The sequence below is a fragment of the Anthonomus grandis genome, chromosome 5, assembly GCF_022605725.1.
Source record: "Anthonomus grandis grandis chromosome 5, icAntGran1.3, whole genome shotgun sequence".
In the NCBI taxonomy this organism is placed as follows: domain Eukaryota; kingdom Metazoa; phylum Arthropoda; class Insecta; order Coleoptera; family Curculionidae; genus Anthonomus; species Anthonomus grandis.
This window is the reverse complement of record NC_065550.1, coordinates 15,079,428-15,094,624: the sequence shown is the minus strand read 5'-3', so window position 1 is coordinate 15,094,624 and position 15,197 is coordinate 15,079,428. Positions and strand designations below refer to the sequence as shown.

The 15,197-nt window shown below is 30.3% G+C and overlaps 1 protein-coding gene across 1 annotated transcript in view; it reads left to right on the top strand.

The window, feature by feature from the left end:
• The first annotated feature begins 9,697 nt into the window (after positions 1–9,697).
• Positions 9,698–15,197, top strand: part of LOC126736897 (protein phtf) — a 31,356-nt gene continuing 25,856 nt past the window's right edge. Inside the window, exon 1 of the mRNA XM_050441523.1 lies at positions 9,698–9,923. Coding sequence (XP_050297480.1) covers positions 9,898–9,923 — 26 coding nt within the window. The 5' untranslated portion in view covers positions 9,698–9,897. The remainder of the gene's footprint in view (positions 9,924–15,197) is intronic.

Sequence of the window (15,197 nt, the reverse complement as noted above, 5' to 3'; positions counted from 1 at the left end):
TTGTTACTCTTTTTGCCTGATTCAGCCTTAAATGCTTTAGTTTCTGCCATAAACAATTCTTTACATATTGGCATTTTTCCTTCATGTTTAAAAGAGGCAGTGGTTATCCCTCTTCATAAGGGTGGAGAGTTGGATCAGCCTTGTAATTTCCGTCCCATTTCTATTTTGTCTACCCTCTCTAAGATAGTTGAAAAACTTGCAAAAAGCAGAATTTTGTCCTTTTTACATCATAATGGCATTTTGTCTGCAAATCAGTTTGGATTTCAAGCCGGTAAAGGGACTCATGATGCTGTTTTTAGCTTTTTGGAGAGCGTCTATGTGTCCTTGAATTCTGGAGAGTCATCGGCGGCAGTGTTTTGTGATCTATCCAAAGCATTTGACTGTGTGGATCATGGAATACTGTTATCTAAGCTCGATAAATATGGTTTTAGAGGCGTAGCATTGCGATGGCTTGAGTCCTATCTATCAAATCGTACTCAGAAGGTTTCAGTGTCTGGGCGTTTGTCTGCTTCTAGATCCCTAAAATGCGGCGTTCCCCAGGCTTCAGTGTTGGGACCACTGTTATTTTTACTGTATGTGGATGACTTGAGTTTATTGAAACTGCAGGGCAAGGTGGTTCAGTTTGCTGATGATATCACCATACTATGGAGCCATAAAAATTCTGACTATATTAAGACTTGTATCCTTGAAGACCTTCAGATTTTATCAGGGTGGTGTGCTTCCAACAGGCTCGTGTTTAATGTAAGAAAGACGTCTATTATGGGGTTTAAGTGCGATGTTCAGGGTCTCATGTTTGACGAAAATTCCCTCTTGCAGAATAAAGAGTGCTGCAAGTTCCTAGGAATTACCATTGATGGTCGCCTTCGGTTTGAAGATCATATTTTACATTTAGCTGGGAAATTATCTTCTGGATGTTTTGCAGTAAGAATGGCAAAACAAGAGCTGGGAGGGGTGGTTGCACATTCAGTGTACTTTTCACTTATTGAATCTCATATTCGGTATGGCTTGCCTTTTTGGGGTTTAACCAATAAGGGGCTACTTAACATTATCTTTGTTATTCAAAAAAAAGCAGTTAGATACCTGTGTTCTGCTAAGTTAAGAGATTCTTGCAAACCCCTCTTCATTTCTGAAAAAATCCTAACTCTTTTTTCACTCTTTATCTTAGAAACAGCTGCTCTTATTCACAAAATTCCCAAACTACCCTCTGACACTGGCCATTTGACTCGTCGTGTAAATGATGTTCCCCTACCTATTCCTACGTCTTCCCTTACCAAAAACTCATTAATTTACATAAGTAAAAAAATTTACAATCATGTTCCTCTGTGTGTTAGACATATATCGGATATTAAGAAATTTAAAAGAGAATTAAAGTCGCTTTTATTGTCTAAGGTATATTATAACCTGGATGACTTTTTTAATGATTTTAGGTTTTAACCTTGGAAATGTTGGAAAGTTTTCTTTTTTTCCTTTTTTCTTCTCTAGTTTTGTCAACAAGTTTACCTTTATTTAGTAACTGATTGTTTTATTTAGTTATCTTTCATTTAAGTATTTAAGTATGTTCAAAAAGTTATGTCTTCTTGTGTTTAATTTTGTTCATTGTTTTGTCAATTTTTGAAATTGTATTTGCGTTTTGTTTTTTCAGCCTGTAGGATGCTTGTACACAAGATTATTCTTACGTAATATAGCACATTTTCTTTTTTTCTTTCTTTCTTTCATAAATAACTATTTTCTACTACCGTGCGTAAAGTATTCACTTTACACACTTTCCAGGATTCGTAAAGTTTCACTTTTTACGCACTTGTGTCTAAAGTAATTTGACGTTTATTTGACATTGACAATTTATAATTTGTCAACAAATGTTTTGGCATTTTTTTTACCGTAAAGTCGTTTAAGTGCGTAAAGTAATTTGGTATTTTTGGTTTTTTTAATATTTTCTTGAGTAGTAGAAAAAAATTTGTATGTTACGCGTGTGTAAAATCCCCTTTTGTTATTCGTGGAAATTATCGCATTCGCCTACGGCTCATGTTTCCCAGTCATGACAGGTTTCCCATTCATAAAAAAAAATATTTTACCCACTGGTTACATAAATAACTATTAACTTATTAATTAATTATAAGAGCTTCTTTTGGCTAATAAAATTCAATTCTAGTCATAAAAACACATCAATTTAAATATATTATTTTAAGCCGGATTTTCTAAGAGATTGAAGCTTAAAGGTAGCTTCAAAGCAATAATTTTAATATTTTTTTTTGGTTAACAAGGTTAATTACACATTGGATGCAAAGACATATAAGGCAAGTTGCACCGTTTTTGAGAAAAGTACTCTCCACCGATGAGGCTAATTTCTCCAGGGCCGCAATCATGAATTTTCATAACAATTACTTATGGAGTAATGAGAACCCACAAGCCGTGTCGGAAATCCGTCATCAACACCAGTTTTCCCTTAATACTTTCTAGTTCGCTAATTTTTTTTGCCGGAAAGAATGTCTTAATAATGATTTGCCAGTACTGCTTCCTATTCAGACAACTAATGTTCTTTTTAAAAGATGGTGCTCCAGCACATTTTAATTTAGTTACTAATATTTAGATATTACAAATCCAAATCGTTGGATAAGTCGGGGAGGTATAAAAAATATTTAGTTCAAAGCCCGCATGAACGCTAACGGCGAATATAATAATTTTAATTGCATATAGAAAAAACGCTATGTATGCTTAGAAACTACATACCAATTTTCAGAAAAATATCTACAAAGGTATCAAGCTTACCAAGAAAAGTAATTTTTTTGTAGCTGTTTTTTTAACTGTTGTCTAAAATTTAAGACATTTAAGACATATGCTTATAGGAACTATTTAGCTTAATTTTATTTAAGGAACACGCCCCTAAATTTTGTCGCAATAATTAAAAAAATACCCTGTATATTCTTCGAATAATGATTTTCTTTTTGAGGAAGTTATGGTGACAATTAACATAATATTGGCAATTTCGTTTGGATAATTAAAATAATTTACATAAAAATTATATAATCAGGGCTTTTAGATATAAAACAGTAAAATTATATCACTTTCGTAGAGAAACAGTCAAGATGTAAGGAAAACATGTAAAAGTTATTGATTTCCTGGACCTCTGTAATAACAAGCATGTGGTAGATATACAACGAGAAAGTATAGATCAAAAATTGATTTTCCAACATTGTCTTATTGACCATTTTTGGTTTGTTATAACACTTCACAAGTACTATCACGACATCTTCTGATGCACAACCGATTATGGAAAATTTTTATCAGAGCTTGATTTTAAAAAAAGAAATGTCGGCGACTAATTGTATAAATTCACACAGTGTGTCATTGAAATGGTGTAAACAAATTCGGTACAATAAAAAGTAGTACTTCTAAAAAATAGTAAAAAAAGTTCCTATAAGTATAAATCGGAAAATGCATATTAAGGGAGTCAGGGGCAGTAAAAGGGTGAATTTAAAAAAGTGTTTCTTTGCAATTGTAGGCTTAAAAAATGTGATGAAATTTCGAAAAAAAATTCTCTGCCATAAATTTTGACTCTAATTCAAATGATGATACTGAAAAATTCGTTGAAAAATTGGAAAGGTTTGTTTTTTCAAGAGTAGAGGGTTGTTTCGTAAATAACTTTTTTAGGGTAATTTTTTTCGCAAGGTGGGTTCATTTTTTTAAAACGAGAACGTTGGTTTTTGAGAAAATTAAAGGTAAAGATTTGGCTCTGATGAGTTGGTAACTGATTAATCAACATAAGCTTATGAAAGTCAAAAGTAATTAAGTAGTTATTAAATAATAAATTGAAAAATCCGATTTTCAAGATTTTTTTAAATATTTTATAGCTTTAAGAAAATAAATAAGCCAAATACCAAAATTCCTTATTCAAAACATACTTATTTGATTCATTGAACGTATGCGGTCTTATCACTTTATGTATTTTGCATGTACGCAACAAAAATGTTCTAGTATTTTTAGTGTTTTTGTTGAAGCGTAAATGTTAAATTTAAGAAACTATGGAATACACTGTGCGTATATTGACAGATATGCATTTTATATATCGAAGAGCAAACGGAAACCGTCTTTTGCCTAAGCGCTTGTATATCGAAAAATATCCAAATCCCAGGGCACCTTCTTACCGAATATTTGCGAGAATTTATCAGCGCTTTAGAGACACAGGCTCATTTGAACCCAGAAATCAAAATCGTGGCTGTAATTTGACGGTACGTACATCTGATATTGAGGAGCGCATTTAAGCACATGTAGAGAAAGATCCGCGGAAAAATGGTAGTCTTCATTTTGTGGTTGACTTTTTATACTCAACACCTGTATCCATATGACATACAAAGGGTACAAGCTCTTGCTCCGGCAGACCCGCTCGAGTAATCTTCTGTCGTTGGCTATTAATAAAACTGGTACAAGAACCTCTTTTTTTGGCAAATGTTAACTGCATAGATGAAGCTCGGCTTACAAGATATGGAATTTTCAATTACTATCATACACATCACTGGTCCAATGAAAAACCTTCATGCTGTTCGATGGCTTAGAACCATAATGACGTAACTACAAAATTGGCGAAATTGAGTTAATATACCCAAACGGATGTTCAATTTTTCAAGAGTTTAGTGCCAAAGAAACGGAAGAGTTATTATTAATATTAAAGAAGTTGCCGTCATGCGTAAATACAAAAAAACATTTTGTTTGGAGCCATAGTGAAGAAACAGCGCTTAAATCATTTGGGATCTAATTAAATATTTTTCAGTTAGCACGTAAGCGGCGATATATCCTTTTGGCTCAAACCGTCCCTTGCGAAATGTTTACCTTGCGCGCTAGCTGTTCTAATCTGTAAATTTTAATATAATATTAAGTAGTAGCTATTGTAAGTAGTAGAAATGTGCTGTTAAGTGTTGTTGTGCTTATATACCAAGTTAATTATAAAAGAATAACTAATAAACAACTATAATTTAACATGTCAAGAGAAAAAAAATTAGTGGATATGGTTCTTAAAAATCGTAAGTATACTTCTTCAAATATTAATATTTAATTTGCATAACAACTATAAAATATTTACTATGTAAATATAAATAATAATAATTTTTATAATAATTTCAAATACTTTACTGTAATTTTAAACTGCTCTTGTCTAAATTGTTATCTACCAAATTTTTTACCAATTTTTTTAGAAAACACTCTTCTAGTTAAAGATAATATAAGAAACAGTCATATAGACGTTGGGATAGAAGTTCCCACGGATTTGTTTGATGGCAGTACCTTGGAACAGCTTCATAATTCAAATTCAACTGTTTTGGTAAGCAGCGACGCCGACGGTAAGTTACAAGTAGCTAAAGTGTGATAATAAATAGGGTGTTCCATTTAAAATAAGCAAGTTGACATCCGGTATAACCGGAAGTTATTAATATTATAAATATTAAGATAATTATTATTATTCCTACGCAGACCGACGTCTATATAGTATACAGGGTATTATTTAAGTACGTGTCCAAACTCTGTTTGTTTTTTTGTCCTTTCGTACTTTTTCTGTCCGACGAACGGTTTTTTAGTAAAAAAATTAAATACCTTTTATATTTATGCATTTTCGTAAGTTCTAAAGATTCCATGGAAGGAGGTGTTAGAAGTTGTTTGCTTCTGCTGTTTTTCTGCTTATGTGCCAAAATATTTTTGTAGCGAATAATTTCTAACCGCTTTCTTAAAATGTTTTTACAAAAAAAAAACAAAATTGCATAAAAAAAGTTACAAATTAACTATCTGAATCTAAAAGCCTATTAAGAAAATATTCTTTTAATATAAAAAAAAATCAATACTTTCTTTTTAGAAAATGCACGAAATATGGATATAAAGAAACATCTGCATATTACAGCAGAACCTGAGATAAAGACAGATGGCAATATAATGGTTAAAGCTGAATCTTCAACAACTGTTGGCGCTTTCGAGGGTTACACTGATAATATCATGGATTCCGATGACTCCTTAGCTGATCCAGATTTCGATCCGACCAGTTCAGACTCAGGTTAAAAATAAGCACTAATGTTTTTTATTAGAGATGTTTTAATAGCTTTTTATTTATATGATGAAACTGGAAATGAAGAACTTGAGGAAATAGATATAAATAACATTCAATCATCGCAGACAGTCACTGGGGAACGAAAAAAAGGAGAATGATTGCCGAGCCTGCAATGTGGAAAAAAAATCAAAGAAAAATTAAACGAGAAAAGGTGAAGCCTACGTTTCTGTTCGTCGAAAAAATATGTCTGCGAAAAAAGTAAAGGACAAAGACTGCAGTAAGTGCCCAAAAAAGTGTAACACAAATTTTAGTCTAGAGACAAGGGGCGAACTTCATAAGGCTTTTTGGAATATTGGAGATATTGAGAAGCAGCGTCAATACATCAGCTCGTTGATAGACGTTATAAAAACGAAATCCAAACGAACTGAAGCAGAAGTATCCAGACGGCATAATACTATCTTCCACAGTTTTGTTAAGGAAGGAAAAAAAATTCAGTATGTCAAGGATTTTTTCTTAAAACCCTAGACATATCTGACACTTTTGTAAGGAAACTTGTATTTAAATGGACTATAGTACTATATAGACTACGGCATATAGTACAACCTGACAAAAGAGGTCATCATGTAGCTGGAAATAAACGCCCTGAAAATATTAAACAAAATATTATTGATCACATCAATTTATTTCCTCGAGTACCGTCTCACTACTGCCGAAAGGACAACCGTAAGGAATATCTGGCTTCCGATTTAAATATTCAAATTATGTATGACCTCTATAAAGACGACTGCTAAAAAACCTTATTCTAGAAAAGCTCTGGTATTACAGAAATATTTTCAAAACCGAGTTTAACCTTGTCATTTCATACTCCCAGAAAGGATATGTGTGACAAATGTTTCACATCTGATCACTTGTCCGAAGACCAACAAGTCATAAAACAGAATGAGCACGACAGTCATTTAAAAAGAAAAACATTAGCCAGAAACATGAAGAACTCTATAAAAGAAAAGGCACTTGCTGGTGATTGTTCATTAGCAGAATTTGACCTAGAAGCTGTACGCTGTTGCCCAAAAACTAATGCAAAAAAAATATTTAATAAACGCAGATTGGCTGTCTATAACTTAACAGTTTTTAATGTAGGCAAACAATTATGTTTGGCATGAAGGAATAGCTAAACGTGGTTCCGTAGAGACTGCTTCCTGTATCTGGAAATATTTATCTGGAAACCAGCAGCATAGGGAATTTAATTTTTTTTCAGACACATGCAGTGGGCAAAATCGAAATGTGAATATAGTTGCCATGTTCCTTTATGCCGTAAAAAATTTGCATATATACATATATAAAACATTTTTTTTTTGCATATATAAAACATTTTTATAATTAATCAGTTTTTCTTTGAGCCTGGTCATTCCATGATGGAATACGATTCTGTCCATGCGCAAATTGAAAAACAAAGTAAAAATGTAGACATTTTTCATCCATCTGGTTGGTACACTATTATAAGAACAGCTTCCAAAAAGTTAAAGTATGAAGTAATTGAAATGGATCAATCAGCTTTTCTAGATTTTAATAGTTTGACAAAAAAAACAATGCATAATAGAAAACTAGATAAAAATGGAAACAAAATAAATTGGCTCAAAATTGTTTGGTTTCAGTTCAAAAAAGAGAGCCCAAACACAGTGTTTTTTTAATACGAAATGGATTCGGAAACCTTCCTAGAGTTTGAAATCTCGATGATGCCTGTAAGACGAAGCTTACGAAAAGAGCAAAAAGTGGAAGAAGTTGAAAGTCTTGGAAAAATGTATACAAGTACTATTGCTATCTCCGCCGAAAAACACAAAAATCTTATAGAGCTCTGTCAAGATATTATTCCTAAGACGTATCATGCTTTTTATACATCTTTAAATCAATCTTATGAAACAGAGGAGACTGAAAACTTCAGCGACCATGAAGATGGTGATTAAACTGAATAAAATACTGTTAATTTCATAAGTGTCTCTTAATTTTTTATATTAATAAAAGCATCCAACAGTACACATATCTACATTTTTTAGTGCAACAAAAACGTAACTACTTATAGGAGTAACAAAAACCTATACAAATTTAAAAAAAAAAAGAAAACACACATTTTACTGTTAATTCTATTTATTATAATGTTACTTCATAAGAAAAAATGCTTTTGATTGATATGCTATTATTCAATATTAAATAGTTAGCTACAATATTGTTTTGAAATGCTATTTTTTGCTTTATTCAAAATTGTATTTTTTGTAGTTACGTCACTATGGTTCTAAGCCATCGTGTTGTAGAAAGTCGACAGCAAATTCGATTCTCAGTTAACGTTTGGAAGGAAGTTTTCAAAAAATTATAATAATAATAATGGGTATATAATAATAATAAGGTCTTTTTATCTAGCAAAAAATATACAATTACAAAGTTAATAGTTTAAAGGCGAAATTCAGCGACAAAGAATCAGATATCTAAATGCCTGTTCTTCCATCTAACCTAAAAAAATTAACCCACGTTGCAAAAAAAATAACCTCAAAAAAGTTATTCACGAAATAACCCTTGCAAAAACTCTTTCCGGTTTTCCAAATACTTTTTCAGTATCACCATTGCATTTAGGGTTAAAATTTATGACAGAGGATTTTTTTGAAATCTTATTTTGTTTTTTAGCCTATAATTTAAAAAAAACAATTTTTTTAATTCATTCTTTTAGTTCCCCTAATATGCATTTTACGCCCTATACTTATAGGATTTTTTTTTAACTATTTTTAGGAGTACTACCCCTCTCCGAACTTTTTTACACTATTTCAATGACACCCTGTATACATATTTTGGAAACCTCGAAAAAAATTTGAGTCTATGAAGGAATCTATATCCAATTGGAGATAAACTGTACAGCTTGCATTTTGAGGATGACCAAGTAATACTTGCAGGAGATCAGGATGATATCCACTACATTGTTACGGAAAATACGAAAAATGCACTAAGAGGTTTATCAATCAGCCCACTAAAAATAGAGCATGTAGTGGTAGTCACCTCCTACCACAGGATGGTATTTGAAACTAAGACACACAAATCGAAAATACTGACAGCTATACATATCTTGGTGTAAGCATTACAACGGAGGATCGGAACACAAAGGAAATAGCAATTAGATTTGGAAGGTAATTCAGAAATAGGTTAATTAAATGGTATTCTCTGGAATAACCACATCACTCGAAACACAAAAATTAGAATATAAAAAGTATCATAGAAAGCATTGCTGGGATAGATGTTACCAATTAACCAGAAAAGTTAGAATGCTACATTGGGTTTGCACCAACCGTAGCAAAAAAACCTGTAAAAAAGGGGTAGACCGAAAAAATCGTTGAAAATCACCAAATCGTTGGAACCTAGGATGCGAGAAACGGCAACAATCATAACGTAACAAACTCGTTGTTATATATTTTATATACATAAAACAACTTACAGTCCAACTCCCTTCATCGGCTTGGTCCAATATGGTGACCGAGCTTACTCACTGCTATAGAGTTGTACTTTACCGAAGGCCATTAAAATCAGCCCAACAAATAAATACCGAATACGCTAATACAAATGAAAATGCACCCTTAGACATATAATATCCGTCAATAAATCTGACGAATCGCCATCAGCTGATCCAAATGACAATGAAATCCTTATTCTCTCGTTTCTCGTTTATTTATAATTAACATTTTTTTAAATTTGATTTTAAATTTCAAATTTACATTGGTTTTTAGTTTAAATTTACTTTTGACGTCGTTTGTGTTAAATCTTTGATACCTGCTAGTCGTGAACGTCGTAATTACAAAAAATACCAGTTGAAAAAATCATTTTATAATTTAGCATAAATGGGCATTGAGGAGCTATTTGTTTGGTATGATAGTTGTTTATGTTTACCCTAATCTTTGTTATTATGATTATTATTGCTAAGGCGCTTAGAAAACTGACCTATTGAAAACGAACAAAAAGAGTAAATTAATTAATAATTAGTAAAATCCTAGAATGAGATTAAGAAAATAAATCCTTAATAAAAGGAATTCAAATGTTATTCCTAGCATAGACAAGGTTTCTAGAGTCTTCCTGCTTATAATAACTTTTATTTATTAGGATGTGACTAGTTCTCTTGTTGCCAAAGAACTTTTAATTAAGTACTAACTTCCTAAGTACTCTCATCATGCAGTACTTAAGAAGTAGATTTGTGCAAAAAAGTACTGATAATTTTTTTGTCAAAGTAATGCATGTATGCATAATGTAAATATTTTAGAAATAATATGTAAATGTGTAAGTGAAAGTATATAATATTTAAATTCTTTATTTGAAAATATTATTTTACTCTTAAAGCTTTTAATTTAATTTTTAATTCCAAAATAATGTTCCCACAATGAACAAACTTTTAATAATATATGGTTATATAGCATAGTTAGTTTTAAAAGGAGAAACTTAAATGGCAGATACAGCAGCCTCAAAATAATATTAGCATGTATTGTAAACTATATTTGAAAAATACTTCTTTACAAAGATACAGGGTATCAAAGTTTTAATTAAAATATTTATTTAGCTTTACAAACACCAAAAAATAGTATTTACATTATCTCAAAAATATTACATACAAAATATCCATTTCTCACAGACACCTCAGGCATGTAAGTGATATGCCTCAATGCAACACTTCAACTCTTTCTGTTTTGAAAAAAATAAATCAGCAGACTGTGAACCATTAAGCAAAGGGTTACAGATGACTAGCCTAGTATTTATTGGAGATAAGCTATTGGCCAAAAAAAATTTTTTGATTTAATTATATTTTCAAAACTACTTTAGATATTTCAATGAAATTGGTACATTTGTATAGCTAGCAAAGATTTTCAAGACATTTTTCTAATGAAAAAAAGATAATTTCACTTTAACCAGTGGCATGCATATCAAATCAAATCAAATATTTATTAATACATTACACAGTCTGTGTTTGTACAAGTCAAAATGTAGGTCTAATGGACAGAAATATATATAAAACAGTAGAAATTTAAATTATTACACATTAATATCTAAATACAATTCATGTAAGGTATAATAAGCAGAACACCTAAAGAAAACAAATTTCCATACAGAATCAGCACATAAATGCAGGTAACCAAGTCAGACCGCAAAATATAAAACATAAAAATGGACATCTGGATACAGCCTCCTCAATGATAATCCGTACTGAAACATGTAAAAAAATAATTCAATGCAAAGAAAATGGATTATTACAGGCTTCTCTAGTATCAAAAATGATTTCTAGAATCCTGATTAAGTTTACAAGAAAAAGTTACCTTAAAGTCTTTTTTGTTTAACATGGCGTTTGCCACAAAAAAAAATTGAAAATACATACTGATTTCAAAAAAAATAAATTAAGCAAAAACCAAAATGAAAAATTTAAACTAGTAACTTTCAACAACAACAACAAAATGAAACAAAGTTAAATAAAAAATTGCTCAAAATGAAATTTTGCCACATCTCGTTGCAGGCTCTGCTAAATCTTAAAATTAAATATTCCTTATAAATTTCTTATAAATTTATTATATATATATAATATTTCTTGTAAATTTAGGAGTTACAAACACTTTTTTTGAAACTTTGTTATTAAGACAAAACAAAGGTAAAAACACAAAGTCGGTCTCATAAAATCCTTAACAATTCCCACCATAGATAAAAATATATGCTTAAAAAAATAAAAAAGTAAAAATGTAAAATGTCACCTGTGGGGAATGATCCAGCAACCTTCAGATTCACAGGCGCGCGTCTAACCCATAGGCCACCAAGTAACATGATCAAAAATGGAGAACAGTCCGAACTATACTAATATGTGTGAATATAAGTAAACAATCTTAACAATAAAAACTAAAAATATCTAAAATCAAAAAAAGAAGAAAAGACTTTTTAGGAGAGGTTGTTATAAATGAGGTGAGGTTCAAACGTGAAAATATAACACACACACAAGGACAAGGCTCTTCTTAGCTTTAGTTATTTCCATTTTTTCTAACAAGTCCAGTTTTTTGCCTTTTTAGCACTCATGCTCAAAAGGCAAAAAACTGGACTCACCGCTCCATGAGTTAAAGAAAAACCATGTGAGGAAGCCAATAAATGATTTGCAAACACCGATTTAGTTTCGATCATGTCAGTATCCCTATACCTGTCCACCAAACTTGTATGTTCCTTTACTCTGGTGGAAATTTTTCTCCCCGATTGCCCTAAAAAAAAACAAAATAAAATTATATGGATTTGATGAGACTGTGACTTTGTGTTTTTACTTTTGTTTTCGCTTGGTCTCTTAGAGAAAAAATGGATGATATGTTTCTTTTTGTTATTAAGAAACTCCACAAACAGTTTCAAGTTAAATCTTGGCAGGAAATGTGGACCCTAAACATTACCATTAACACCTAACAACAAGTTTACCAAAAATTCATTTTAATATTGTCTTGGCCGAATTTCTCTAGGATTTTAATATGCCCAAATATAGATATTATGGTAATTTGTTATGCCACATCTCATAAAAGAGGACTCATCCATTCAAAGAATCTGCATCACTGGATGCGAATCCTGAACTGGCTGTAGGTAATATGCATGCTGTGGTCATCATGCAGTGTTTATAGCATTTTAGACCTAGTTACCTAAACATGCTGAGCTGGTTTGCAAGAGCTAAACCTTGGATTATTATTAAAAGTATGAACTATAGATTATTAGTTCGATGGTTTCTGTTTTCAAATGCTCTTAAGAAATCCCTTATATGACCACATACAGTTTCTCACAGAAAATATCTCTTTCAGTGGTGACCAATTTCTGTTTGTTGATTGGTAATGTTTAGTATCTTATATTCTTATTATGTGTATTTTGAAAAACTGCTTAGTATATTTTAACGTTTTTTAGTATTAAAGGTTTAATTGTATATTTTAATATTTTAAGGATAGTAACTGACTGATTTTTTTTGACTTGTGTAAATCTTTTTGGTATTCAACATTAATAAATGATTGATTTTGTTCATTATTACCATGCAGGCCAAAGTTCCAAAAATTCTGATGAACTCTTATAAAAACGCGAGCATCTGGAATTCTTGAAATTGCAGCTGCCGCATTTCGATCAATTCGAAGTTCATAGCAAAAATGATTATCTGCATATTTGTTGTTAGAAGATAACACTGTTTAGATTAATACTTAAATATAGACAACTAATTACAATGTTAATAATAATTATTTTGAAAATAAATACCTAACATGCAAGAAAACTAAATATGAAAAAACTAAACTAAATCATAATAAAATGCAAAAACATTCATTCATTCAATTGCCTAATTAATTTAATTTTGTTAAGTAAATTATGTATTAAATTTAAAAAAATAGTAATTTTTTGTTGTAAACTAAACAAGGATTCCAGAAATAATTTTTATTCAAAATAAAATCAGTGTGTGCAATTTTTTTCAATAAAATTGAGTGAAGATGTTTCCGTACGCACGTCATTGGTGCAAGTAAAATAAGAGTTTTTGTGTAAAAAGATGTATCTTTATTATCTATCTAAATGTGCCAAATTTTATTTAAATATCTAAAGTAGTTAAATATTTTAATACAAACTTTGACACCCTGTATCTTTGTAATGAAGCATTTCTTTAATTATTGCTTACATTAGAAACTGATATTATTTTGAGGTTTTCTATCTGGTATTTAAGTTTACATTTTCAAAACTGGACCCTATATTAAATATTATTATTATTACATGATTGAAAATTACATGTTTAATGGCATGTTTTTTTTACATCCTCAACTTAAAATTACCTTAGTTTGTTTTAGTTTACCCTAGATATCTTATCACATGTAGTGCATATTAAGTTATTTAAATAATCTCTAATATTGTTTGAAATTGATTAAAATTTAGAGACTTAACTGTAAACATAATTCTAAATTGATTATGGTTAAAATTCAAGAACTTAAAATTTATTTCATATTTTATCTTCCTCTGATGAGGCTCTATAATATTTATGACAAGTTTATGAAATAATCTATAAAATCAAAATTGCCATAAACAATATTGAGGTTCTCTCAACATATATATATGGCACAGGCAAGTTGTTCTGATTAGATCTTGTTGTATATATTGGGTTGATAATTTCAATGTTGACTATTTTATAGTTTATCACGCAATTTAAATACAGATTTCTTAATTTTAAAACCTAATACTTCTATATAAATCTTTTGAAGGATATCTAAGGATAATTCAAAAGAATTCAAAATCTGAAGAATATCTAAAATTTTTGAGTGTGTACAACCCCATATAATAATATGGTTTTGGTTAGATTCTACCTGGGAACATTTAAGAATAGTAAGCATTTTATTAAGGATATCCCTTAATTGCTAAAGTTTATAGAATATACCTATTCTTTTTCGTTTGAAAAGGCTCTTTGCTTAACTTATTAGAGATTCTAACTCAAAAAAGCTTGCAGGTAATGTATATTCTTAATCCTACATTTATTAATATATAAATTGGGACAGTTAAAAGAATGAATCTGGTAATATTTTTTGCAACGCAAAACTGCAAACAAAGAACTAAAAGTCATAAACATTGGGTTTAAGAGCTATTATTGGATTTAAGGCTATTACTTATGCACTTACCATGCACCCTGTTATACTGATACATTTCAGTTTAGCAACCACCAGAAAACAAAATAGCATCAAGCTCGATTTGATTATATTATTTACAGGTTAAAAAAATGTGTCTTTAGTAAAACTTGAAAATTGAAAAAAAAGTTAAATTTTCACATTTTTTTTCTTTGCATTTTAGTTCATTGTAGTTAGTAGTTCCTTTCTATTACCAAATTTATATACATGGGTCATAATTGATTTGTTTGAGTAAGATGGATAAAAGCAGTAATTGAAACATAATTGAATCAGATGTAACAATGACTTAAAAGATATAACTATGAATGTTTTTAATTGGAACTGTGGTACTAGTGTTTTTGATTGTTTAACATTAATTGTTTAATTTTAACGTAAACTGATACTAAAGTAAACTGAAACAGCAAAAAAACTCTGATTTTTGAGTATCATATATAATTGTTTTTTTTAATTTGTGACACTGGGATTTATTGCATTTATTATTCTCTAGTAATCCAAGATTTTCTTTT